The sequence below is a fragment of the Python bivittatus genome, unplaced genomic scaffold, assembly GCF_059951505.1.
Source record: "Python bivittatus isolate LINGU-HERP-01145 unplaced genomic scaffold, Pbiv_v1 ctg000980_np1212, whole genome shotgun sequence".
NCBI lineage: Eukaryota > Metazoa > Chordata > Lepidosauria > Squamata > Pythonidae > Python > Python bivittatus.
This window is the reverse complement of record NW_028277125.1, coordinates 39,580,158-39,608,038: the sequence shown is the minus strand read 5'-3', so window position 1 is coordinate 39,608,038 and position 27,881 is coordinate 39,580,158. Positions and strand designations below refer to the sequence as shown.

General features: G+C 40.0%; 1 protein-coding gene across 9 annotated transcripts in view; it reads right to left on the bottom strand.

Moving 5' to 3' along the window:
* DGKG (diacylglycerol kinase gamma) overlaps nt 1-27,881 on the bottom strand; it is a 183,449-nt gene that overhangs the window by 40,372 nt on the left and 115,196 nt on the right. For all 9 annotated transcript variants that reach the window (XR_015794506.1, XM_088132662.1, XM_088132663.1 and 6 more), the window contains 11 exons: nt 26,574-26,691; nt 24,278-24,366; nt 23,086-23,202; nt 16,286-16,384; nt 14,119-14,235; nt 12,952-13,025; nt 9,783-9,857; nt 8,909-8,994; nt 7,258-7,347; nt 5,460-5,620; nt 338-402 (listed from right to left, as the gene is read on the bottom strand). Coding sequence is in view for 8 of the 9 variants with exons in the window: in XM_088132662.1 (XP_087988788.1) it covers nt 338-402; nt 5,460-5,620; nt 7,258-7,347; nt 8,909-8,994; nt 9,783-9,857; nt 12,952-13,025; nt 14,119-14,235; nt 16,286-16,384; nt 23,086-23,202; nt 24,278-24,366; nt 26,574-26,691 (1,091 nt within the window). In the remaining variant the exon portion in view is untranslated. The remainder of the gene's footprint in view (nt 1-337; nt 403-5,459; nt 5,621-7,257; nt 7,348-8,908; nt 8,995-9,782; nt 9,858-12,951; nt 13,026-14,118; nt 14,236-16,285; nt 16,385-23,085; nt 23,203-24,277; nt 24,367-26,573; nt 26,692-27,881) is intronic.

Sequence of the window (27,881 nt, the reverse complement as noted above, 5' to 3'; positions counted from 1 at the left end):
CTGCTGTCACCTGTAGTGTCCTCTGCTTCTGGCCTCCTAGCTAATAGATAAGTTACTAATGGATGAGGCCAGGGTATACTATGAGTAGATCCTCAGTGTCTGAAATTTGTCCATCTTTGAGAAAAAGACCTAAGCTAGCCTTTTCCAGTTCTCCAGACAAGTGCACCAACTCCCCGACTTCTCAGCTGAGAAGCTTGGGAATCTGGGAACTGAAATCCACACATATAGATAGAGGGTGCCCAGACTAGTAAAGGCTTAAGCAAGTGAGTTGGTCCCACTCTAGCACCTTATAACTAGTACAAAAGGAAAAAGAATTGGGGGAAGGGCTGATATTTACCTGCTGTTGAATTTTTCAGGATGCTTTTCCCTCATCAGGTGGAATCTATGTGCAATGGATGCATCCTATAAAAAGAGAAAGGGAAGCCTTTAAAGAGGAAGACTTTAAAGTACAGCCAGGTCTCCAGAATTCTGAATGCTAGAACTTGCAGATTTTGTACTTTACCCCTTAAAACGTATCTCCCCACAATTCTTATAACTAGTGTTGATGTTACATTTCTCCACAAGGTTCTTAAAGTTATTATACCAGAATAATATATATTCTCAAGCACTTTCACACTACCATGGTTTGCACTTTGCAATTCTTGCCCCCAATTTCATTTATTTATTTAAATAATTTTTATCATAACCACCTATGTTAATCAAATAGCTCTGAATACCAACAAAAATGCATGTAAAATAATATAGTGCCTGAAGGAAAAGCCATGGCCTCCCAGAAGGCCAACAGGATTGGGGCCATCCAGATCTCAAGGGCAATTGCACTTGCCTGTAATTGTGATACCTCTGGGGGGGAGGGAATGCAAACTGCCAAAGAATTATCCTTATGTTGCTTTTCAAAGAGAACCTTGACAAGATACTGTGGTGGCTGATCTTCTATGGGGAAGAGGGAGAGGATGTGTTGAGCTGGGAGGTGGGTGATGCAAGTGTTTCTCCTGTAAGAAACCAGCCTGCCCACAAGATTCCCAGAGCTCCAGTTGAGCAGAAAGAAACTTGCTTTAAGAGTGTTTTCACACCAAAGCACAGCTGGAAGTAAATTGACTCAGCTGTCAACCACTGCCAATGTTGTGGGATCACAGAAGTTCAGCACTAGGTTTGAAATGTGCAGAATCCTTTTGTGGAGGTGTCCTTAGTTGAATGTATGCATTCTTGTGTTTTCTACCATTTTACAATACCAGTATAAAATGGCAGCATGCCATTGGCTTAAATGTCTTTCACTGAAAAAGAAACCATTTCTCCTGGTATAATGACTTCTCCCAATATCATGCCCTTTTAGTTGGTTTAATTGGGGAAGGCTAATGTATATTATTCACGGTAATCTGCTTTGCACTCATAGAATACAGAAGGCAAAACATCCAGCTTAAAAAAACATCCTTAAGAATCATGAACAAAATAGTCTTGTGTTGGATAACCTAGGCCATTCTTTGCTTTGCTGACAATTGTGTTTTTATGCTTACTTTGTTTAAGTAAGCATAAAGTTTAAACTCTTTTCAAATCACAAACAGCAATGCAAAGACCTTTCTTTCAGTCTCTAGGTTTGGATTGCCTGTGGAATGCACCCTACTCCATTCAGGGATTAGCAAACTCCGCCATCCCTCTCTTGGTGATGGACTATTGAAGTGTCGCTAGGAAGGGACTTTGCAAGTCCAGGACCTGATCTATTTGTAATCCAAAACTTCCTGTTGGTGATATAGTTACTGGCCCACATTTCTCACAGTCCAAAAATAAAGGGAGAGAAGATGGGAAGCAGCATGTGGCAGCCTCGGCTCACAAACAGCTTGTTACCATCATCAGAGGTAGCATTTAAAAGCATCTTGTTAGTGCTGAGATTCCAGAACAACACAGCCTGTTTATATATTTCTCTTGTTCTGCAATACCCAGTGTTATAGTCAGTGATTATAATGACTTATACAATGGATCTATAGATACAGTGGTATATAGGACACCAAAGTCAATTTTCTTAAAGGTCTGCAAAGCATGAAAAATAATTTAATGTAATATTAATCATGTGTTATTGATTCTAAAAGGTCAGCACATCAATTACAGCCATTTGTAAGACACACTGCTTATGTCTGTAACACATTTATGGCAATCATCAATCATTTATAAATGGAGCCTTACTATAACACAAGAACATTTTTAAACAAATGCTTCAGTGTTTTTTCCCCCTTTCCATCAGCTGTTTCTCCTACCATGCCAGAACATTAAACTAGTCAGCTGTTGTGAGGGGCTTCCTAGCAACCCTACAACATGGGTAAACTAATTTGACCAATTTCTATCAGTGAAAATGCATATCGACCATGAATTCTTAATTGGACAAAATGGCAGGGTAGTTAAATACAATTATATAAAAGGCTACTTATAAAAGGCTATAAATGCAATTATATCAGGCTACTAATATAGCAGGAAAGCATATTCAACTGGGCAGACATGTTCTTGCTAATAGGGCCAGAAAATAGCACATAACTGAAGGCATGCACCTTCACAATCTGCCCTATTATTATAAAAATGAGTTAAAAACATAGATCAGAGGAGTATTTTTGTTTTGGAGTACTTTTTCTTTCTGATTGCTGCTAATCTATAAAGAGATTGGCAGTGGTCAAAGATTCATTTTCAGCAGCACTAAAGGAAGAAACCCTGAAATGTGAAGTCCTGTTCCTCTTCTTTTTCTCCTGCTATTGTTGTTGACTCAGGTGATATGGAAATGCTTGTGACAGCCTTCTAGATGTGACCAACGTGGAGTTGTCCTGTATTCAAATGGAGCTATTTGAATATACAGTATTGTGTATATTTGACACAAGGTCAGAAATGGCTCTTCTGATTTTTTCAGGATCTTATTCTTTTTAGTTTTTATTTTGGCAAGCCGCAAAAGTTGGAAGTGATCTTGGCCTCATTCAATCAAGGTAACACTAGATAAATTATCTATCTATCTATCTATCTATCTATCTATCTATCTATCTATCTATCTATCTATCTATCTATCTATCATTTACTCTATTCATAATGTCATAGATCCTCTTTATGGCACTATGTCTATTTTCTTGAGAAAATGCTATCACTTCCTTGCAGTGCCATGTTTCTCACTATAAAGATAGTAAATGTGAGATATTAATGAATACACAAGGTGTATAGGCAAGGTGATTGGCTTTCTCTTCTGGCTTGGCTGCAGTGCCCTTTCAGCATATCACCAGTCATCAGGAAAAGCACCCATTAATCAAGGCACTACAAGAAATTTGAGATGTTCTGATTTCAGAATTCTACTTGGGCTTATCTAGGCTGGTTTGTCTGCCTCTCTTCCCACAATTCATTTTAGCACTTCTCAGATTCAAATAATGTTAAGAAAGAAACATATGGGAAGACACCAGGGCAGAATCAGCCCCAGAGAAAAAGGAGGTAGGCCATGCCATAATTGTGCAACAACAGGTAGTCCTTGGTTAATGACCATTCGTTCAGCAACTATTCAAGTTACGATAGCACTGAACGAGGAGACTTAAGACCTGTCCTTGAGGTTGTGGCCATCGCAGCATCCCTGTGGTTGCAATTCAGGCACTTGCCAACTGGCTCACAATTACGATGGTCTCAGTGTCCCATGTTCATGTGATCACCATTTGTGACCTTCCCTGCTGGCTTCTGACAAGCAAAGTTGACGGGGATGCCAGTAGGAGGTTGCAAATGGCAATCATGTGACATCATATTTAACGGCTGTGTGGGATTCGCTTAATGATGGTAACTGGAACTGATGGAACTTCTGTCTTAAGTTGGGCAGTCATGTGATGTCACACTTCATGACTTAGTGATGGAGTTCCCTATCCCAATTACCATTCTTCACTGAGGTCCCAATTACTGTCCTTAACTGAAAACTATCTGTAGTTAGGTCCTGTGGATTAGGAGAACTGAAACTGACTAACTGCTGGGCATCCATGGTTGAAACTGACAACTTCAGGGAAAGTGGCAAATAAGCAAACAAACAAACAAAAGAAAAGCATCCCAGCTCACCATCCCTCATTATTTTCTGGACACTGCAGTGAGGAAATGCAGGGCTGCTGCTATCTAAAGACAAAGTTCTGTTTCAGAATAGTGATAAAACAGAGCAGTGCAAAACTTTCCCTCTCCTTTCCCAAATAGAATAATGGAGATCTCGTCATTTCAGAATAGTGTTAAAGCTGAACAGCACTAATATGACCTTTATTCTATTCTAAATAAGATAGTGGAACTCTGCTTTGTTCTACTTTCTGGAAGTCTGAAGTTCTTGTCAAAAATAGGAAGAGAAGGAGGTGATGGATATGAAAGACAATCAGGAAAATGTGCTAATGGCTTTGGTTTAGTCTGGGCTTGCATGGTAGCTATGTAGGCTCAGCAAAATATGTGCTTGAGTTAAAGAGGCTAAGGAGATGCCAATAGGGCAGCAAAAAATGAGTTTCACTCTGTTGTTGCCTCCATAATGTCTTCTCAACCATCACCTGAACTTCATCAAGTATTTTCCTAAGCCTGCAGAGCTACCCTGTGAATTCAGGAAACAATATGAAGGAGTTGCTGACAAATACATAGTGGAAGAACGTGCTGGAGCTGAAGTACCTTTGCCTGCTTCAGATCTGAATAGTCCACATCTCTAGGGACAACCTATCTTAGAAACAGTTTACCAGTTTTGAAGGATCTGTGCTGGTGGCTTCTGTGCTACCAGGAAAAGTTCAAGCTACTTGTAATGACAAAAATCCCTATGTGGCTCGGGTCCTGGATATCTTATTGGTCATCTTTTCCATATGTACCTCTCCAGAAAGTAACATCAAATAGGGAAGCTCTTTTGAAGAATCTGCATTTATCAGACATTTGGCCTCAAGTGCCCGAGTTATGGAATTCAACTAAAGACCAAACTGTTTATCCAGAGCAGTGTTTCTCAACCTCAGGAACTTTAAGATGTGTGGACTCCAACTCCCAGAATTCCCCAGCCAGTATCTAGAGGTTTGGGTGAACTCTCCTGCTGTATCATTTGGTGCATTGCTGTCACTGACGTTACATTAGGTTTAATGGCTTTAACTTGTATTACTCTGTATGGTTTTATTATTTGTTTTATGATTCTGTACTTTGGGGGGGGGGTAATTTTGGTGAAAAATAGTCATAAACAAAAGGCAGAATGCCATGCCATGGATTTCTAAAATACATACACTATGAGAAATGATTCTTCTATTATACCTCCTTCTGCTTCCTAAAACAATTTTTTACCTCCAGTCCCTCTATAATTAATGAAGTTCTTATTAATGACCTTGATATTTCAATGCAGTGGGAACAGAATGAAGAAAAAAAAAAATTGAGTCTTAAAATTTCTCAGCATGACTTGTGGAAAAAGATAATAGAATTGTAGTCCTAAATATTTGGAAAGCCATATGAATAAAATACAGATTGCTTACTACTCCTATGGAGAAATAGTTGTTGATGATGCTGTATGGGACAGGATCTCCATTCTCCTCTTTGTCATTGGGAATGACATCAATTTGCCATCGGTCCAGCATTACCTCAGTACTGTGCTCAATATCCTTAAGTATTTTTATTAAGTTGCCTCCTTCATAACCTTGGAATAGAAAAAAATTGATCAGTGATGAGGAACAGAATGTCAGTGGTGGAATTTGCCAAGCATTAATGGGGCAACAGTGTAAGAGAAGGTCAGGCAGGAACTGGCTCTATGGAATATATAGCCAGAAAAGAAAGGCAGGTGATCTGAAGTGGAAGCAGAAATCAACCTGATGTGGTATAAGCCCCCCAACAACAACTGGATTTGGGATGGAAGTCTGAGGCCTTGTATACCACTCCCAACTCTCAATTAACTAGTGGCAAAAACTCCAGCATCAGCCTCTGGGCCAGCAAAACAATGTGCATTCTAAACAGGGACCACTTAAAATCCAGGACCAGTAAGAATGTTAAATCTAGGTTCAAACTGCACCTATGAAGGTAGTACAGTTATTGATTGGATTCAGCTGCTGGTTGCATGGTGGATATTATGGGATTCCCCACATATATACTTTAAAAAGGAATGCATCCACATCATGGAGATCAAGAGCTATCATGAAGAGTTTCGAATGGCATTTTAATAGGACATACAAACACATGGGGTATGGTGGTTTAGGCACTCATTTCTACCAGGGTCTCCAAATTCTTGTCTCACAACTTCGTTGCACTCTTCCAGCCATTCCTGGGGACAGCCAACTAGATATGCTGCTACTAGCCCAGTGGTGTGCTGATAAAAGTATAACTGCCAGCTCTGCCAGCTCCATTGCTGCCACAACACTGCACTGCTAGCTACCAAACAGCTGATTGGCATGCTAGGTGTTGCGGTGTAGCTCTGCTTTCAACTGGCTCATAAAATTCACCACTGCACTAGCCCCTTAAAAAACCCTCTCTACCACTGCTTTTCAAGGAAGGAGGTAAGTGGCCACCCTCTTCCTTCAGTAGCTTGACCTGACTGAAAGTGTACGCAAGGGCTAGATTTCTTTCCCAGAATCAGTGCTACCGGTTCATTAAGAATTTAAATCTTTATTGTATAGAAGATCTGAGACTTATTAGACAGTTGCAAATGGAAAAGAAAATGCAGAAAAATGAACAAATATCTCCTAAATAAGTTGATCTCAGTTCCTATTGACGCAGGAAATAGACGTTCTTTAAACTCCAGGATCCCACACACATATACACACCAGAACAAGTTCACACAGCCCATATCTCAATTCATGAAATGGAACAGACCAATACCACAACCAGCTTCACTGGTCTAGCTTTTGGTCCAGATTCACTAGTTCCCATCCTATAGCTGCCAAGGCTGGAACTTTCCCCTTCCTTTGCATTTAGCCAGCATCACAGGAGAAACACAGAAAATAAAAATAAAAGGGTGTTTGTCCTCTCCTCTGTTTAAATACCCATCTGAGAAGGGAAACCCAACTTCCTGACTGGCTCCTTGGTGTTCAATTGTGGGAACGTGTTTAATTTTCTCCACCTGTCACCTGGATGGTGATGTGAAGTTAACTTCCCTTTAATCCTTTCCATGAAATTTCTCCATATTCACAGCAGGGGCAGAGCATGGAAAATGGCAAGTGGCATTAGAAGCAGCTGACAGGTTTCAACAACACATGGGACTACTGGCAGGAGGAATCATTGGCAAGTTATGGTGTGAGGTCATGGTGAATGAACTGAAGCATTGGGCTGACTTGAGAGACTTACCTCCTCCCCATCGGAGGCAGCGGGCAAGATCATTCCCTGTTCCCAATGGCAGGATAGCCACAGGAGGGTGCTTTGCTAAGTTCATCTTATCTGCAGAGAAAGAAGCAACCATCAGAGGCCTGCAGACAGGCAATTGGGTGTGATGTCCTTCTTTTGCATCATCTGCCAGGGGAGAACTAACAGGAGTAGTAAAGCTTAATAACTTCCAAAGGGATAGAATTCACTTGAATTGTGTTCATCAACTAAAAATAAAAAGCAACAGCCAGGGGGAGTATATGATGTACACAAAGCAAGTTGGTTAGAAGATGGCTTGAATGTAATATATGCACTGGATGGGAGTCCACTATTGGTAAAAGAAGTGGTTGGGGGAGGGGGAGCAGGGTATTACTATAGTGGAGTCCTTGATGATTATGATGAACCTTACTTTCAATTTGCATCTAAAAACCCTGACAGTTTAATGTAATGAAATTAGCATTACTTTTATCCATGCAGAACTTCACTAGAGTCACCTAGTCAGGAGCTTCAGTGGATTCTACCAATACATCACATCTCTGTTCTGAAAGGTTACTGATTTCTCCCCATCTATACAGTAAGGGAGTACATTTTGGTACTAGATAGGTACGAAGATTGCCATGGTATGACATATTTCAAAATTTTAGAGTCTCTGAGAGAAGGGGATAAATCTTACAGTGAGTGGTCAAAAGCAAAACAGTAGCTAAGCTACTTTCCACATGTCCTTCCTGAGCCAAGTGTGATGTAGTGGCCAGAAGGTACAGCCATGTCCATCTTCTTTCCATATGATTAGACAGAAAGAACAGGGGAAAGCTTGGGAGGGGAAGGGAGTAGAAGCTACTGCATAAGTGGTATGCCACAAATTAAATTGTCAAGAATGGATGGTAATATAATTGACCACAAGCCATGTAGATTGCCACCTTCTCCGCTCCTCACAGATCTGGAGAGCGTGGCATGAGTTGTGACTGGTTTTAAGATTTGAGCCAAATCCAACTCAACCTTGAGCTTACTGGGAGAAAAAAAAATGTATTTATACCACAATAGTGGCAGCCTGAGTCAATTATTTTTGGTTTTTAATCGGATCTTTGATTTGGTTTTTAAAGGGGGCTATTGTGTTTTTTCCTTGATTTTTGTATTTTGTTGACTGGTTGTGTTATTTGGTTGGTTTTAATTATGTGAGCCACCCAGAACCACAAATATGAGATGAGTGGTTATACAAATTGAATAAATAAATATATAAATAAAATGTCAAGTTAGTACAACCAAGGAAGGTCAATGCATAGGATTACTCTTCCAGGTTTTTATCTAACCTGGGCTTGTTGTTTTTAATCTGCACATCTCTAGCTCCTTATCAGAAACTCCTTAACAGCTATGAAGAAGGGGATGATAATAAGGCTGCAAACTGTGAGTGAGGCAAAGTATCTGCCTCTAATTTCTTGTTAGAGTGTCATAATTCACATTTTCTTTTGCATTTTTTTCAAATATGAAAAATTTGACAAAAATATGACAGAGGTATGTGTATTGGTGAGAAAGAAGAGCCTCAGCCTCTCCTTCTCCCCTTCTCTTAGCAGCAATCCTAGACTTCACCCATGCTTCTAATGCAAATTCATTTATCAAGTGTCTCTAGATCCTAATTTACCTATGCAGTCCAGGATCCATCCAACTGTCCCATCCCCTCCACAAGCCAAAATACGAAAGTCTGGGGCATCACGGAAAAAATTTAAGCTAAGAAAAAATAGAAAGCAAAGAAAAGGAAGTACTTTAGAAATGGTTGCTTATCATACAATAGGAAAAATGCCACACTCTTCTCCAACTTTCCAAGCATATGCAAGCAAGGAATTTGTAGTCTGAAATATATGGAGGGCATTAGACTGAGGAAGTCTGACTTAGATGGTTGCTTTTCAACTTCTACAATAGTATACAAAAGTGAACATAAAGAAAAGCAGGTTAGTTGTACAGTTCTCCAGGATTAAAAAATAAGGTAATGTTACAAGTGAACAGGTGAATGATTAAGGATAAGTGCAATCTACACTGCAGGGAGGAGATCTTATATCTTTCCCAATCCTCCTCAAAAGAATTTTCTTAATATCTGTGCAAACTTTAGACATAATTCCATTAACAGCAGTGAAGTGAACTTCAGCTGCAAATAACATGTGCTGATCCTTTGTATTGCAATGAAACATCCACGTGTATTCTTCCATGAATTGATAGAGACCCAGTTGACTCAGTAACATAAATATGGCAAATACAATACAACCCAGCATATACATACTTTAAAGAACCAACAGCCAGCTGAGATTCTCAATATAAGGCATATTAACAAGCTTTTGTGTCGGGAAGGAGGAGGAAAAAAGGGAAACTGAATTGAGAAAGACAGCAAAAGGGAAAAAGAAGAAAGTGGAGAGAAGAAGAATAGATCAGAGACAAGACAAAAGAAAGGAAGTAATAGCAAGAAGGAGGGCCAAAGGATATGTGAAATGGACCATGTTTGGAATTTCAGTGAACTTCAATACCCAGGAGTAGGTCCCCCTCGATCCAGGTTGTAAACTTGTCTGGGGTTGAGTAGATAATGGAATTTCCGATGTACCCTAAAAGTATGAAAAATAAGAGTTGTCACCTGTAAAAAAGAGACTCAAGGCAGATTATTATTTTTACTGTCAATCAGCTTTCTTTACTCTCTCTGCCCTCACTCCCTCTGCCTCTCTTTGCAGCACCTAAAGCATTGCAAATGCTGTTTGCCAAGAGCAGAAACCTCTTTGATTGCCACTATATTATTTTCCAAAGTCAAGTGAAACCTTCCCTAATGTTTTAAGTACAGATATAAGGTGAGATTCTGGAAGCCCTTAGCAACATATTCAAAATATTCAGAAAATGAGGACTGAACTACATAAAAGGAATTGACATGTAGTTTTGTCCTGTTATAGCTCATGTTTCTTTACCACACAGAATGCACCTGAAATGAAGTGTCGTGGATGGGCTGAGATTTTTGGCATCTCCTTGTCCCCATCACATCTAGATCAGAATCTCAATGATTACCAGTTACAAAGGGTCAAAGTTCCCATTTGTGCCAATGGGAACTTTGTTCCTATTATGGAATGTAGATGCATCCTTCTCTTTGTGGCAGGACAAAATATGAAAATAAACTCTTTTATCAGCGTCTCCGGGCCTTTCTCCATGGCTGAGTTGAAGTGCTCTCCGCTATGACTTGAATCAGCAGAAAACTAAATTGGCATGACAATCCCTACTTTGCCTCTATATGCCTCCTTTCCCAGTCACCACTATCATCTGACTTACCTTCAAGGTGACAAAACCTAAAAGGCTGTCCTTGGGGGAAGTTTGAATAAGAGAGAGAAAAAAAATACTACAATAGTGCTGGTATCGCTTTGGACAACTTAAATCTGTCTAATTCAACTGCTGGGACAAGATGGCAATGTCATAAGGAAATTGCAGGGGGAAATTCACTTATTAATTGGATTTATATCCCATTTTTCTGCAGGAGCTCAAGGTGGCATACATAATATTCCTGCCTCCATTTCTTCCTTTCCTAGTAGCAGCAACATGGGCAGATAGGGTGGGCTAAGAGAGAACAAATGGGCCAGAGTCACTCAATGAGCTCTTCTGGCTGAGAGTGGACTTGAATCTGGGTATTCCTACTGTTAGTCCATCACCTAACCAGTCCATCATACTGGCCTGGGAATCTTTGTGCTTGGGAGGTGCAAATGGAGAAAAGCTCTTATATCCCATACCAGCTATTTTGGAGTGAAAGAGCTGTTCAGGAACACTACATGATAAATAATTTATCTTCTTCAGACCTCAGGATGCCTTGGAATGGATCATTATCACATAAGAAGTCCTCTCCATGTTCTTGCTTTATTTGCTTCATAAATAAATTATAGTCATCCTTACTAAGTAAAGGACTGGTGACTTCACAGGCACTAACAGGCATTTCAAAGAACACAAGGAAACCTGCCTTAGAACGGGTAAGTCATTGTCACCCACATTAATACAATCTAAACCAGAGGTACAGACTTTGTGGCCCAACTTTCTGACAATTTTCTCCTTCATCAGAAGATAGAAGGCACAAGGAGATCAGCCACCCTTGATTTGATCATACTGAACAGTGAAGACTTAGTAGATAAGGCAGAAGTCATAGAAACTATGTGGAAAGAGTACCATATAATGAAAATTAAAATAAATCTGAATGCAGCCATACATTGAACTTCATTAACTCAACATTTTTGGTAAGACAAACTCTGTCCAACATGGTCCTTCCAGAAAATTCCTGCCTTGTTATTCCTGCCTTGTTTTACTGACCGCTTTTTTTTTTCCAAATAGTGGAGGAAAGCACAAGAGCATCAGCGATACTTAATCTGAAACTAACTACAAGAATTTAGTTGAGAAAGTGGAAGTAAGCAAGAGCATTGGGAGAAAGTGAAATGTAATGGAGGCACTCTTGATTTTAATGGAAACTAAAGTGAATTTTAATAAACCCAGAGCAATGAAAAGTAGGTTTCTATGGCAGGAAAAGCTGAAGAGAAAATTATTCCAAGATTGGGTGGGAATTCCTAAAATAGGAGGCACTGAAAGCAGAATTCCCACCCCCAAAATAGTTAAAAAGGAAAAATATAAGGAAGGCAGCAAAAGAAGCTGATCTGCACAAACAAACCAGAAGCAACTCTTAGTGAAATTCTGAAAATAAAAGAACCACATAAAGGGAAAAAGGGGGACAGCCACCAAGGAAAAATACATGCTGGTAACTCTGATTTATAGAGATGGCATCAGAAAAGCTAAGATCAGATTCAGCTGAGGTTAGGAAAGGAGACTATGAAGACTTAGGAGAAGAGGCTGAGGGAAGTGGGCTTGAGATACTTGAGAAAAGATGAATGGGGAGAGCATGATAGTGCTTTCAGCTGTACAGAAGGAAGTTGTACAGAAGGAAGCGAAGATTTGTTTTCTGGCAAAGTGTACAATAGGAAAACATAGAAAACAGCTTCCACTTGAGTGTTAGGAAAAGCTTTGTAACAGGAAGGGCAGATTGACAATGGAATCAATTAGCAAGGAAGATAACATGCTCCCCTTTGCTAGATTTCTTCAGGTAGTGCTCGGCAGCCACCTATTTTGATTACTTCCATTTTCATTTGAGCAAGGGATTGCACTCAATAGCTCCTTCCAATTCTACACTTCTATAGTTCCAGATGATGTTGAACTACAACTTCCAGGAATCTCAACCAGTATGGCCAATGGAGAGGAGTACTAGGAGCTATAGAGTAGGACCATCTAGAGGGCCATCAATTCTTTACCTACATTCTGCACTGACTGGCAACAGCTCTCTAGAGTTCCAGGCTGGAGTCTGTCTTATCACTATCTGAAGATGCAAGGTATATAACCTGGAACCTTCTGTATTCAAAGCTGACATTCTGGTGTTGAGCTATAGCAGTTTCCTGCCTCAGGACATTCTCAGAAGCTTATGCTACACTTGTAAGAGCAATTATAAAATTACTTGGAATCACAACTGTATTTCATAAGCAACAAACATTACAACTTGAACTTAAGGGGAAATTTGCTATAAAAACATTTGCTTGAAGGAGATTTGTTTGTCTACAACAATTTAATGGTGCATTTACTGCATCAAAACTTGAATCTTGGGAATGCACAATTTTCTAAAAGAAGGGGGAAACATACCTTTCTCCTTGCCTTCCTCCACTCTTGGGGTTCACAAATACCAACAATGGGTGTGTTCCTGGCTTAGGTGTAATCTGAAAACCAAAGTGGATATCAAGCAAGCAGACTCCTTGCCCAACATACAAAACATCATTCATGCAGAAGGGGGAGAAATAAGTCATGCGGCAGAGCTACAGGTGAAGCAAAACAAGTCACTAGAAAACTGTTGGGTATGCAGGGTTTAGTGCCATGGAGAAACATTGGGATCCCTCAACCTGTGCTATTGTTTGTACCTTTTCTGCAGATTGTCTTGCCACTGTGCCACAAATTGTGTGTTGGACCCAGAATAATAAATGGATGTCTTTACTTAGGAGGCCTATGACCTCCTGTACTTTTTAAATAAACATCAGGGAACTGAATTCTTAAGGATGTGACAAATATTAGCCTAACCAAACATTTGCAAGCATTGATTCTATGTCATAATAATCTTTTTCAAAGAGAAGAGGGGATGAATTCTAAATTAGGGGAAATTCTATGGGGATGGATGTTCTGCTATTAACATATGCACAGTTTAACATAGCTATCATTCCTGGACTGGGGCAATACCTTCCATTAGGCAGAGTGAGGCACATGCCTCAGAAAACAGATGCTGGAAGGTGGCAACAAGATGTTAGAGAAAAAGCAATATGGAATGTTGGCTTCCTTGTATCCCTTAAGCCAGTGTTTCCCAGCCTCAACAACTTTAAGATCCATGGACTTCAAATCCCAGAATTCCCCAGTCAGCATGCTGGGTGGAGAATCCTGGGAGTTGAAATCCACACATCTTAAAGATGCTGTGGTTAAGAAATAAGGCCTTAAACTATCAAATTGCCTTCAGGAATGCAAAGAATACTGTGCCAGAGTTAATATGAAGAAAGATCAACTGCCAGTCCATTTGACTTTGTATGTGGAATTGGAGAAGAGGATGATGGGTTGTTATTTTTTTCTGGCCATAAAATGCCTTGGGACCATCTAGTTTCAGACTGATTTTATAAGCAGCCTAAAGGACTAGTACCTATTGTCACTGTTTTTCTGGTATATCTTTTTCCAAAAGTGATCCACTATTTGGTTGCAATGGTGGAAACGCATCTCCGTAGGTACACACAACTATATCTGTACATGGGAGAAAAGAAGCTGTCAGCTGCTTACCTGCAGTCCATGTCCGTCCACTGTGGTGGTGTTGTATCTGAAGGTCATGTTTGTATCCTCAGGGGTGGTGCTGGATGGTGATTCACTGTCTGATCTTCGGGAGTGGGATTGCCTATCCTTTGGAAGAGGGAAAGATGCACACAGACATTTAAATATAGATAGCAAAGAAGTACTAGTTACATAAACAGAGAGAAAATGGTGGAATTCTAAGTATAAAAATATATAATAAGATCACCAGTGACTAAGGATATTGCATAACACAGGAGTACTAAAATGCTGTCTATTAAACAGTGCAAAACTTATCACTTGGTAAAGGACTACATGCATTTTATAAAGTACAAATGATCTTGGATAACCTAGCAATTTTGCTACAAATCATAATTAAGTCCTGAAAACATCACCCCAAAAGTAGCTTCTGTATAGCAATAGCCACAAAATTCCCACAAATAAGATATTAATTGAGGCATGATGCCTCCGATCTTGGAGATAGCATAAAGCCATCATGATTAGTAGCTATTGAAAGACTTCCATTGCCTTATCCAATGTTTTAATTCATTTTCTTTATAGCATGCATCATTCTGTATGTCATGTTTCCTTTTACTGGACTTTTTCCTAATCTTTCCAATGAAGAGAATTGCTTCAATCCTTCATTCATTTTGATTTTCCTTTTCTTAACATTCGTGTGACTCTCTTTCTCCAGTACATAGAGAGAATATCCAAGAAGTGTTGTGGGCCATGTTAGCCTTATTTTACACCTATATACCCTCTGCTTCAGAGGAAACATTTCCCTGTTTTTTGTATGACCTGCAAAAAATGTTCAGTATTGATTTATATATGTAGGGTCCCTCCACATAAGGTGGCACTCTTTGTGAAAAATCTTCTTGAATGTATTCTGCATGGTTTGATACATCCATGAATTTTCCCATTTTTTAAATATATTTAAGTTCTGATATATGCCATTTGACATGTAATAACTTTTATTTAAAGCATTTAAGAGTTTTGATTTTAAATAAAAGTCAGATACATTATACAGAGAGAAGACTCTATGTCAAAAATCCAGGAATCCCCCCACATTGTATAATGGCATGATTGCAGAATAATATTATGCATAACACATAATATTAATACTCAATACATAATAAACATCCTATCAGCAGGAGCTAGGAAGAAAGGGAGACATGAGGATATGGTACTGTGGCAAGCACAGAAACGTTAGTAATTTAACATTTTAATTGTGTTAAAAGGGAGAAGAAATGTATGTTTAGGGATAAAGCTGAGGGGGCAAAATAAGGCTCTTGTTACTGATCAGCTGATATGCTCTGTGCTCAGTTATTGGTCTGGAATGGAAAGGGCTGATCAGCTGCTGGCTCTCTTAAAGCTCTATATATTTGCAGACATGCCTATGCTCATAGCATCTTGATGGCCACAACCACTCAAACAGTCCTGATCAACCCCAGTTGCATTTTAAAGTGGAATCAGAAGAATTAAGGAACAGAAAGATTGGGCATCTGGAACTGCCCATGAACTTGATTATTTCCAAAGCTTCATTTGCACAATAGTGGATTTTGTTTAAATCAGCAAGCACTTGCTTTTTTTTTTTAGTATTGAATATGTAATCAAGTTACCAAATGCAAACAGTGTCTCATCTAGTTAGTTTTATTCCATAGGGATGGGCAAGTTGCAATTTCAGGGCCTCCTGGGCCCCTCAGTTCTCCTATGATTTTAATTGCCAGAAAGTGTCAGTTCTCTTTTACAGCAATTTGGGGCTAGAAAATAGATGAAAACTAATGAAAGCCTTAACATCAATTTAATTATTTAATTTAAAAGGCAAAGAAGAATAATTCATATCCCACCCACCCACCCAACTACCATCCATATGTGTCATCCACCTATGCCCTGGGGAACCATCAGCCTAGTTATTAGCAAATGAGGACTTTAGTGCACTTTTCCCAGCTTGAGACCATGGTGGGCAAGGATGCTGGGAATTATGGTCCAATATACAGGGGAGTACTGGGTTTGGAATGGCTAATCTAATTAGCTAAATCAGTTTAGATAAAGCGATTTGGATCATGAGATTGCATTATCCAGTTCCCTTAAGTGAGACAGAACCAAGAAGAAAATACTATACATTAAGCCAATTTGATATGTGCCAAGCAGACTCATTTACCAGAACAACTGGGCAGATCTGGGAAGGCAGCAAGATGTGGTCTTTGAGATGCCCACCGTCACATTCAGGTTTCACATGAGAGGCACATTTGTTGTGAAGCTTTAAAAAGAGAAAAAAACAGGGTCTGAGCACATACCAATGCTTACCTTCCCGCGTCCATCCATATCTGCTATCTACTTAATCCTCTATATTTTTCATTTACTTGTGATCAAGAAAATTGTGAAATCAGATTAGCAGAACATGCACTGTTTCTTTGATAAGATGACTTTTAGTCTCCAGTGTTGCAGAAAAGCTATGCTTTCCATTGGGAGAGTTAATTCCTTAAGGAGAAAACTAATGAGAAGCTAAAGTAAAGTATGATTCTCTTTGTGCCAAAATGAAGAGGGGAGGCTGTGGAAGTAGCATTGGACTTGCAGAAATGAAGGATTCAGGCTTCTCACCAGGCTCATCTGTAAATATTGTCTCCCCAGATGCTAAACCCTTAATTCATGAATTGGTTTCCTCAGCAGATGGCTGACAGATGTGATTCAGCTTCATTAGTCCATTTATTGCAGACAAGAATAAGGCCATGTACATGCAGAAATTTGCCCACTGCAGCATGCAGAAGTCAACCCCTTTCTGTATGTCTATATATCAGCATTTAACTTTTAGGGGCTTTTTTCATAACAAATACCTGGATGTTCTTTTGATGGCCTTGGGAGGCACCTGATGTATGTTGACATAACAGTTCTCTCTAGCCTGGGAACTGCTGGTTCTTGTCAATTTCATTCCTTATGACACCTCCTTTCCTATTTTCTCCTTCCCCTTTCTCACTTGAGTTTGGCGATCTTAGATTCTTTTCCCTCCCCTTTCTTTTGGTCATGAGTGACTAGACAGCAAGGTGCCTCCCCTCCATTTCCATTTATTTGACAGCTGGAGTTGACAAGATCTCTCCTCTTTCGGCCTCTCCATTCCTCTTTCCTCCAGGAAGGGCGAAATTTCCATTTCTTTTGCAGCTGAAGCTGGTGATACTTCTCCTCTTCTGGGCTTCTCTACCTCTTCCTCCTCCTGACATCAGATAGCAGGAAGGAAATATTTCTCTCTTCTATTTTTACATTAGGAACTCCCCCCAATATTTCAGAACCCCCTTCTTAATAAGAGGCAGTATCAGCAAACGTATGGTAAAAATGAGCCAAGCCAAGAAAATGGTATATGTTCCTCATTTAGTGTGTGTGTGAGGTGGGGGTGGGGAGCTCCCAAGACAGAATGGATTCTACTTTAGCTGGAGCCATCTGAATTTTTTTTTCAAAGAAATATGGTAACTTAAATAACCCAACATAGGCAAATCAAAGGTGCTTTTCTCTGACTTAGTGTAGAGGCTGTAGCCACAGTGAATTGCTTGAGCCTGATCAATGTGGAGAGTGAGATTCTCAGAGTAAATCAGCAAATCATCTACATACACAATCAAAATGTGTCCAAAAATCATGCAAAACACTTTTCATAGATCTTTAAAAGACTAAGGTGCTGCAAATATATGCTAAGCTACATGGCTTCCCAAAGAGTCAAACTTCCCATAACAAATACCAAAGGCAGTTATATATGTGTGCCCCTCTTTTGTACAAATCAGATTGGAAGCCCTCTGAGATGACATTGGGAGAAATGTATGCCTTCTGTCTCTAATCTAAGAGTCCAGAAATGAGGGGAAAAGGGAAATGATTGCAATGGCTCAAGAATTCAGGAGCTGTTAATAAGGAGACATCATTCTTCTTGATCCGAAAAGTAGGAGACCTGGCAGGGGAGGAGGAGGGGTGGATAAAGTCTTTTTAAAACTTCTTGTTGATAAATTTCTTCAGACAGGCTAACTGATATTAGATAGTGGTATGTTGTAGACACTCGTGATGGTTGCCACTGATGAATTATAGAGGTTCACTTCACTTTTATGAACTGGACATCAATAGTCTCAACTCAAATATGGGATTTGACAAGTTGATAGGCATATCATATTTATGTTCAATAAAGGGTTCAGTAAATTTGCCCATGACACTTTTACTAAGGCTTGCAGTTGTATTTCAGGGCCAGCCTGAGTCTGTAAGATTTACTAAATTGCAATGCATAGTTCCACATATCTGGATTCCACTCCCCCCCCCCCCCCCGGGTTGCTCCAATCTCTGAGCCTTTGGAGACTGGAACCACCTTCCTTTTGAAAAACTGAGATTTGGAATATTTATGACATCTGCTTACAAATTGTGCCCCCACTTCTCCTGAAGTAGAACATTTGGTTGATACTTCAGAAGTATAGATGGAAAGGGAAGATGTGACTATTTTTCGTTTCCTTTGGTATCAACGTTTGGTTGATACTTCAGAAGTGGGAAGGGGGTCTTTACAGGATACTCACATGCAAAGGGGCAGTTCTCCACAATATGGGCATAGGCCCTGTGTATTTTGGTACAAATTTTCTTGAGCAGATAGTGGAACTCTGCTAGTCCCAGATGCATGGGTTTATTTTTATTTATTTATTTTATTGGATTTGTTAAGGCTGCCCAACTCCAAGATTACTCTGGGTGGTGTGCAATAACTTCAAAACGTATGTTAAAAACACAACTGAAAACCACATGACTACCCAGACCCAAACAACACTCTCCAACAGTTTTAAATTTGGTTCATTTTTCAGAGTCTCAGATTTAGTAATTTATCAAATTTGTACCTGCACAATCCCAGCAAACCAGCTTGATAGGTGGAGGGGGAAGAAAGGAAAGGAAAAATAGTCACATCTTCCCTTTCCATCTATACTTTGCCATAATTCCATGAGTCTTCCATCAGTACCTAAACAAACCTGGATTAATGCTGCTATGGTCTTAGAAGTGCTTGGATAAGTAAATTCATCACATATTTCATCTGATACTCCCCCTTTCAATTGACCATTTAAGCTTCTTTCATTCCAGCCACATTCTAAAGTAATAGCTGAAATTCAGCAGTATACTCCCATATCAAATGTTTACCCTGTTACAGGCAATACATTTCATGGTTGGCAAGTCACTTACTTAACCAAATCCTCAAAGTTAGCTGTCAGGTGTGTCCCCAATTAAAGTCCAAGTCAGATTGGTTCTAAATCAAAAAGAGGTTTGCTCATTTTATAGCTCCTTCAGTCATTAGGTCAATTATAAATCCTGTAAGGGTTTGGTTGGTGGGAAAGTCATCAGATTTCAGGGAGATATTTAATTCACATTGAGCAAGAAAGACAGTAAATTACTTGGAATATTTGTTACTTGAAGAAGCAGGTACACACTACTGGAGAGCTGCTCCAGCAATGTCTCCAGGGTTTGGGGCTAAACTGGTACAAGGACAACCAGTTTGTAGTAAATTCTGTCCCACCTGCTGGACTAGTTGGTTAATTGTGTGGGCTAACTAATCCATCTGGGTTGCTACCTGGTTCTGATACTGGAGCAAGATAATTGATGGTTAATGGGGTTGCCTGAAGATCTTGCTTAATCCTTGGTCTCTGGGGAAGTCGCTCCTTCCATAGTGATGAGAATAGGAGTAGGCAAAACCAGGTATTAGTTTTCTCACCTTGGTTGGCTGTAAATCTCACATCTCTGGATGCTTAACCTCTTATTGAGAGATTGGCTTATATGGCTTGGATTAACTCTCTTTATTGCAAACAACAATGAGGCCATCCTTGGACGCAGCCATGCTAGATAAATTTAATCCAATCTCCAACCTTCCCTTTTGGGGGAAGGTTGTTGAGAGGGTGGTTGGCATGATGTAGCTTCAGAGAGCCCTGGATGAAGTGGATTATCTGGATTCTTTTCAGTCTGGTTCAGGCTGGAGTATAGCCCTGAAGCAGCATTGGTCACACTTGCTGATGATCTTTGGAGGGCTCAGGATGGGGTGTTGCAACTGTCCCGGCTCTCCTGGATCTCTCAGTGGCTTTCAATATTATCAAGCATGGTATCCTTCTGGACTAACTCTGGGGGTTGGAAGTGGGAGGCACCACTTTGTGGTGGTTCTCCTCCTTTGTCCATGGCCAGTTTCAGTTGGTGTTGGTGGCGGGGAGAGAAGTTGAGCCCTAGGCTGCTGTGGTATTGGGTACCTCAGGGCTTAGGTCTCTCCCCTCTCCTTTTTAACATCCACATAAAGCTGCTGGATGAGGTCATCCAACCACACAGGGTGCAGTATCATCAGTACACAGATGATACTCAATTATACACCTCCACTCCTGGCCAGGCATGTGATGCTGTTGCAGTGCTGACCAAGTGCCTGGAGGCTGTGAGGGTCTGGACTTCAGCTCAACCCTGGCAAGACAGAGTGGTTCTGGGTTTTTGGCCCCCTAGGGTCTGGTGATTTGTCATCATTGACTCTGGATAGGGTTGCACTTCCCCAGACTGAGCTGGTGCACAATTTGGGGGTCCTCCTGGACTCTCAGGTCCTGCTGAATGAGCAGGTGGCAGCCGTGGCTAGGGGGTCCTTTGCACAGATCTTTTTGCACAGATCAATTGCGCCCTTTCCTGGACTGGAGGCCTTGCTCACAGTCACTCATGCCTTAGTAACTTCCTGTTTGGATTACTGCAATGCGCTTTATGTGGGGCTGCCCTTGAAGACCACTCAGAAGCTACAGCTGGTCAGGCATGCAGTGGCACGCACAGTACTAAGTGTTCCTAGGTTTGCCCATGTTATACCTCTGTTGTGCAAGCGGCACTGGCTCCCAGTTTTCTTCTGGGTGCAATTCAAGGTGCTGGTTATCACCTTTAAAACCTTACATGGCATGGGACCTGGTTATTGGTGGGACCACTTCTTCCTAAGAATATCTGCCCATGTCACTAGATCAGATAGGGAATGCTGCAGATCCCTTCCCTGAAATCCTGCCACCCATTGGAACCTCAGAAGCATGTCTTCTCTGTGGCTGCCCCTACCTTATGGAACACCTGCCTCCTGGCGATTTGGCAAGCCCCCACCCTTTTAACCTTTTGGAAGGCCATCAAGACCTGGTGTTCTACCTAGGTGCTGGGATAGAATAGAATAGATAGAATGGACTGTTGGAGCTGGCTGTGGGGCTCCCAAGGGGATGATTAAGGTGCTGGTGTTTTTATGTTTCTGGTTTCTGGTTTTATGGTTTCTGGTTGTTTTATAGCTATTGGGTTTTACTGCTGTTATGAGCTGTCTAGAGTTGTTTAAGATGGGTGGCCATACAATTTTTTTAAATAAATAAATAAAGCCTTATATACACATTTGCCACACATAAATCAAAGCCTTTACATAGGTCTATGCTCAAGGGTAATTTTAGGCTTTTTCTTCCTGGCAACGTATTTTTCAGTCAAGAATCTTGACAGCCTTGGGAGGTACCTACCCTATGTTGATTAATGGTTCTTTTTAGTTGAGAGCTCCTGGTTCACCAGATTTATTCTTTTATACCAGGGCCCAAATCATATTTTCCATCTCTGTGTATTTCAGCATATCCAAACAAGCATTGCTTTGGACAGGGAGAATAGTCAAAAGCACTTGGATATGCAACATTTTTCAAACCAAGAGCTGTACAGTGTTTAAGTGGCATGTTGAGAACCACCCAGGGCCAAGACAACAAGCAGATGGGACCAAAACATGATTAAATTTGATTTAATTAAGTTGAAATTTTTAAATGATGACAAATTGATGTCACCCCCATTACATTGACCAGACAAGGAAATCAAGTCCATATTAAGGCTAAAACTACTTTTATTGAAGTAGGGTACAATAACAAAATCTTGCAAGTTGGATTGGGCTGTACTGCCTCATCTTCTTTCTTATAGTTCAGTGAATTAGCAGGGTGTCTGTCTGAGCCACTTCCAAATGTTATCTCATTGTTCTGGACTTTAAAAATGTTTCAGCCCCTTCTGACTAGGTAACAGTTCCTGCATATCTCCATCAAAATCATCTTCCTTACTCTGTACTCCAGTTATAGTTGACATGATTATTTCCCATGTATTTAATGATTCCCTCCTCTATCACATTAAAGATTACAGTTTGCTGGTAACTTTTGGGAGAAGCTCTGGGGACAACATTCAGAGATTTGGGAAGGGGCTATATATATCCCTTGTGCCTCAGGTTATGCTCTTCTGCTGTAAATAGCTTGGGCTGTGAAATTGTTTTTTTTTTCCTTCAAAGAACTGCTCTGAATTCTTTGGAAAAGGAGCAGAGCTTAAATGAAAACACCAATAAAATCAATAAACCAATAAATCATGTTTTTAAACTGCTCTGTTATTCCTGCTTTAATATCTGCAGGTCTGACAAACTTCTCTACTTGTCATTGCACTTGAGGGGGATGTAATACCATTTACCACACATGATAACAATGAAATGTCCCCAAATATCAGAAACGATACCTCCTACATCCTTTATTTTTGTGCTACAGTGGTGCTTATGGGAGGCCAATCACAATAGTTGCAATGTGAGTAATATCATCATCAGATCCTGGATGTGTTCCTTGAGACAGCCAGTCTTGCCTCTGAAACCTCCTGAAGATACATTGTCAACCTTCCTTTTCACAAAGATTTACTCCACACATGTCAGAATCAGGTTCATAAAAGAGGTGATGGATAATGGCATGACTGCCGAACTGCAATATTTTCAGCATTTATGGTTTCTCCATAATTTGAATAATGGCCATTTTTGTGATTGGGAGAGGAAACTAGGAATGGAAGATGAACCTTTGTTTCTTACAGACATGCCACAAAATTATTAACTTAAATGTGGTGTTGCTTGCCAAGACATGTAACAACTTGTCTTGAATAAGGCAGCTTTCCATACTCTTTGGTAAAAATAAGACCACATTCTCTTCACGTACTCACTGTGATTTGGCACCATACACAATGTAGTCCGGTAATTCCCTGGTAGCATTTGATGCTTTTATGACATCGATCACACTTGGCTGGGGAATTGCCCTCAATCCATGTGTGCTGCATAACCTAGAAATGCATAATATATACTTAAACATAAACTCAGGTGCTAAATGAGACTGTGAGGAAAAGAGAGAAAATGAAGAATCCAGAACATGCATCACAATCATCTCAGTTCAAATAGTTCAGGATATTTTTTGAAGGCTGATAGAAATGGAGGATTGTGCAAATTTAGGGAAGTTCTTATGTATAGCGATCTTCAGTTTAGGGAACAGTTTTGTCTGATTACTGGGTATTTCTATACAGTTATGAAAACAAAAACGGTTGAAGGCTTAACTTATAATGTGCATACCTTTGAGAGCAGCACATGAGCAGCATTGTATACCTATATGCACACACCATAAATAACTGCCTCTCTCACTGCCTGTTTCTAACCTATGGCCTCAGTGTTTGATTCAAAACCCAAGTTTCAGTTTGGTTCCTGTGCTAACTGCAACTCTGACTTGTTTTTGCATTAGAGAGCATACTGTCTGAATCTTAACTCAGTTACAATTTCAGCACAGGCTTTAATTTATCTAGTTGTACCTATTAATACTGTTGATGTAGTAAATGGAGTTTAGTTGATGTAAATTATGTAATTGATGGTGCTATAATTCAGATTTCAGTTTTAAAAATACAGAAATTTCTTGCAAGGGAATGACCCTGTGATGTTTTGCTGCTGGGCATCTGCTTACATAGCTTACTCTGAAGATGAGAAGATCTGGAAGGCAGTATTTTTGTGGACCTACTTTATATTAAATGCATATACTGATTTTCATTAAACAAAATATTTAAGGCAACAAGAATTAAACTGAGTTAAAAAGAACATATTATCATCTGGCAAATAAAAAATAATCCTATATCTGTAAATCCTGGCCAAAATGTAGAGTCCTACATGTGAGACTGTTATTTATCTATTATATCAAAAGCATATCAGTTAATTGGTTGCCTGCAAAACAGAGGTCTCTTGTACTAAAACAGCATTTGAAGCAGCATTACAATGACTGTGTGGACTGCATGTTCTACATACAGATGGCATAGAACACATGGCAGATAATCAATTAGTGAACACATAGCACTGATCTCCCATATATGCCTCACTTACATTTGTATTTCTCTTGGATTTTACATAAGTACTGATGCAAGGAGCAATATCTTTGGACACACATCTTTCATGGACAGTGTATTTACAAACTGTGGAAAAGAAAGAAAAAGAGAGAGCCATTCTAAATTCACCCTGTATTCAGGACAAACAGTTTCCAGCTACTTCCAGAGACTAGTTGTTAAAATATATATTCTATGTATGCAACTGTATATACAATTTCTGAAAAAAGTCCCAAATGAGTAAGCTGTTGTCTTAATCCATGATGGTAGATTCACCTTAGGACATTTGGTATTGAGAAGGCATTGATTACACTTATGGATGACCTCTGGCTGACTAGGGACAGTGGTGGTGCATCTGTCCTAGCCCTCCTTGAACTTTCAGCAAACTTTTATACCATCAAATACAATATCATTCTGGAATAGCTTAAGGGGTTGGGACTGGTACTGTGGTGGTTCTTCTCCTTCCTCCTTCCAGAGGGAGAGGTTGAGCCCTAGACTTCTGCCCTGTGGATTGCCTCAGGGCTTGACTCTCTTATCATTCCTGTTTAACATCTACATGGTGGTGTTGGATGAGGTCATTCGTCAGCATGGGGTTTACAATCAATATGCTGATATACTTAGTTATATATCTCTGCCCTGGGCCATTCAACTGATGCCATCAAGGTTCTTTCCGAGTGCTTGGAGACTGTGAGGGTCTGGATGAGAAAGAATGTAACCCTATAAAGATCAAGTGGCTGTGGGTTTCAGCCCCTCCCCTAAGATCTGGAGATTTTCCATAACTCTAGTTAAAGACAGAGCTAGTGTGCAATTTGGGGGTCCTCCTGGACTTGGCAGCCATAGCCAGGAGAGCCTTTGGACAAATCCATGTTGTACACCAATTGCACTTGTACCTGGATCAGGATGCTCTGCTCATGGTCATTCATGCCTTAGTCACTTCTTGGTTGGACTACTGCAACACTCTACATGGAGCAACCCTTGAAAAGCATTCAGAAGCTGGTCCAGAAGGGAGTTGTGCATTCAGTTTTGGGCACACCTAGATACATTCACATAACACAACTGCTGTGTGAGCTCTGTTGGCTCCTAGTAGGCTTCTTGGTGCAATTCAAGGTCTTGTCATCTTTCAAGCCCTGTATGGTATAGGGCCAGGTTACTGTGGGACTGCCCCTCTCCAATTACTTCTGCCTGTCCCACCAGATCTGCAGACTGGGCACATTCTAGGTCCTACTGGAACTCAGGAGGTGTGTTTTCTAAGTCACAGTACCTGCCCTTTGGTACAGCTTCCCCATGAGGTCCATCGAGATGGCCCTGAACCTGTTGAACCTCTGGAAGACCTTGAAGCACTGGGGCCCAGATGTTAGTGGAGTCCAATATGTGTGTTTGTTTTGTGAGAAGCCTTAGTTAATTTTCATTATGTCTTGCCTTATGGCTTTTATATTGTGTCATTTTATGTATTTGTTAGCTTCCCAGAGTTATTAGTTTAAGATGGGCAGACATATAAATTCTTTAAACAAAGAAACAAATAAATTCATGAAGATTTCACACCCAACTGAGCAAAAAACTCACTGACACTTTGCCCATGTTATCTTCTGAACCTCAGTTCCCATAGGTTAAATTTTGAAAGCGATGCATTAACAGATGTCATCTTTATTCAATTACTCTAAATTGTGTCCTATTGAATCCAGTGGGGCCTACTTCTCAGTAGACATCTATAGGATCCCATCGTAACATTTTAAAATTTTGTCCCAAGGGTTGGCTTCCAGGCTGTCTTCTTTCAGATGGCAACGGAGGACATGCCTTGTCACCTAGGCATTTGTAAAATAATAACCTATTTCAGTATTGGACTGTTGTTTGATTGCCTCTTATAATACTTTTCTTTTTAAAAATCAACTTGTTTTAGTCTTTGGAACTGTTCAGTGCCATCAAAGCAATACTGATGAATTTCTTCATCAGCGTTGGAAATAGGAAGCTCTTAGAGTACATGATTTTCAGCTTTTTAGGTAGATCCATCCAAATCCTAGAAAAGACAATTCACTCTGAGTTGTTACTTTAGTTGTCTTGAAAGCAGATCCTCTGATTCTCCAATACAAATGGTGTACACTTAGAAAAATATCAAGCTTCCCTTGAGAGAGGAACCTACTAGAAATATTGAAGCCTTACTACCTCTGTTTTAAAATTAAACAGCAACTAAATTAGGAAATCCTTTCTCCATCCCTGTGGGGAACTGTGACATGACTCTTCCCAACTGACATGCAGGTAACCTTACTAGCCCTGTTTATGATACACCTGCAGGGACTTACAGGAACAGCACAAGCCTTGCTTCCTAACCCCCAGTAGCATAGTGCGGCAAAAGTTGCAGTAGGCAGGCTTCTTGAAATGTTTCAGCCTCCAAGCGTGCTGCCCATCATCCTTTACATTCTGTAGGGATTTAAAAAAAAAAAGCTCACTTAAACTTAGCAGAGAAGAATCAGTATGACAGGTGTCTACCTGGGTAGAATCACAGAAATCTGCATTTCACACAGTTATCAATATTATCTCATCATAATGTGAACTAGGCCCTAGTCAGAACTATAGAAAACATTCATCAGCTTTCCTCACACAGACATTTTGCACTCTTGATGAACTTAGCCGGCATATCGACCATCTGTAAATGATTGTCTGAATTAACCTATGTTATAGTCTTGCTAGCTTCCCATCATTTTTTGAAGAAGAATTTTTAAAAATTAAACTTTTACTACCATGCAAGAAAATAATCTAAGACTCATGGTAAATAATTATCTAGGGTCTAAATTAGCCTCTTTCAACTTGATTTTCTCCTGATGTATATTTCTATCATCTCCAAACAACAACTGTTCTGATTGGAGATTCAGTCTGATTACAGTGGGTAAGTCAGTCAGTCAGTCAGTCAGTCAGTCAGTCAGTCAGTCAGTCAGTCAGTCAAAACAGCCATAGTCCAACACTTTTGGCTACCACTTTGGGGAAACTGGTCTAAGGACCTTGAATACCCTAATGGAATCTAAAACTGTAAATATGTTTTTTTCCCCTCAGCAATTGGTATAGCATGGTATAATTATAATTATCTGCAATGGATGCTAGGCTTTCTTTTTTGTGGGGAGGGGGCGTTCCTGCAGTCTCTGACAGATACAAAAGATGAATGCGTGTCCTATGAGCAGCAGCACCTTTATCATAATTACTGAAAAAGCAAGCGCCTGATTTGGAGAAGAGTGAGTCAACATGATTCCATGAATTCCATTACAGTAAAAGGTACTCCAGAACCCTTTATTACTAATATCTGTATTATATGATTTCAAATATTCTCTTTTGCATAATTATGTTGGCTAGCTTCTCCATCTGGGATATAATGATATGCATTCACAGCAAGAAATCTAATCTCTTATCTACAGTCTCTTACAGAGGCGCAAAACAGAAGCATTTCTTTACTGTGGAATGCATCTTGATCTATCTTTTTCTAAACATTTAGCTTAGGGATTCCTACTCTGAGCCAGATAAATCCTGTCAGGCAAGTGCCAAAGTTGTATCAGCAAGCTTCATGGAGGTGGCTTTCAGCAACTGCATTACACAATCTCCAGTTTATTTTTCCCTTTATT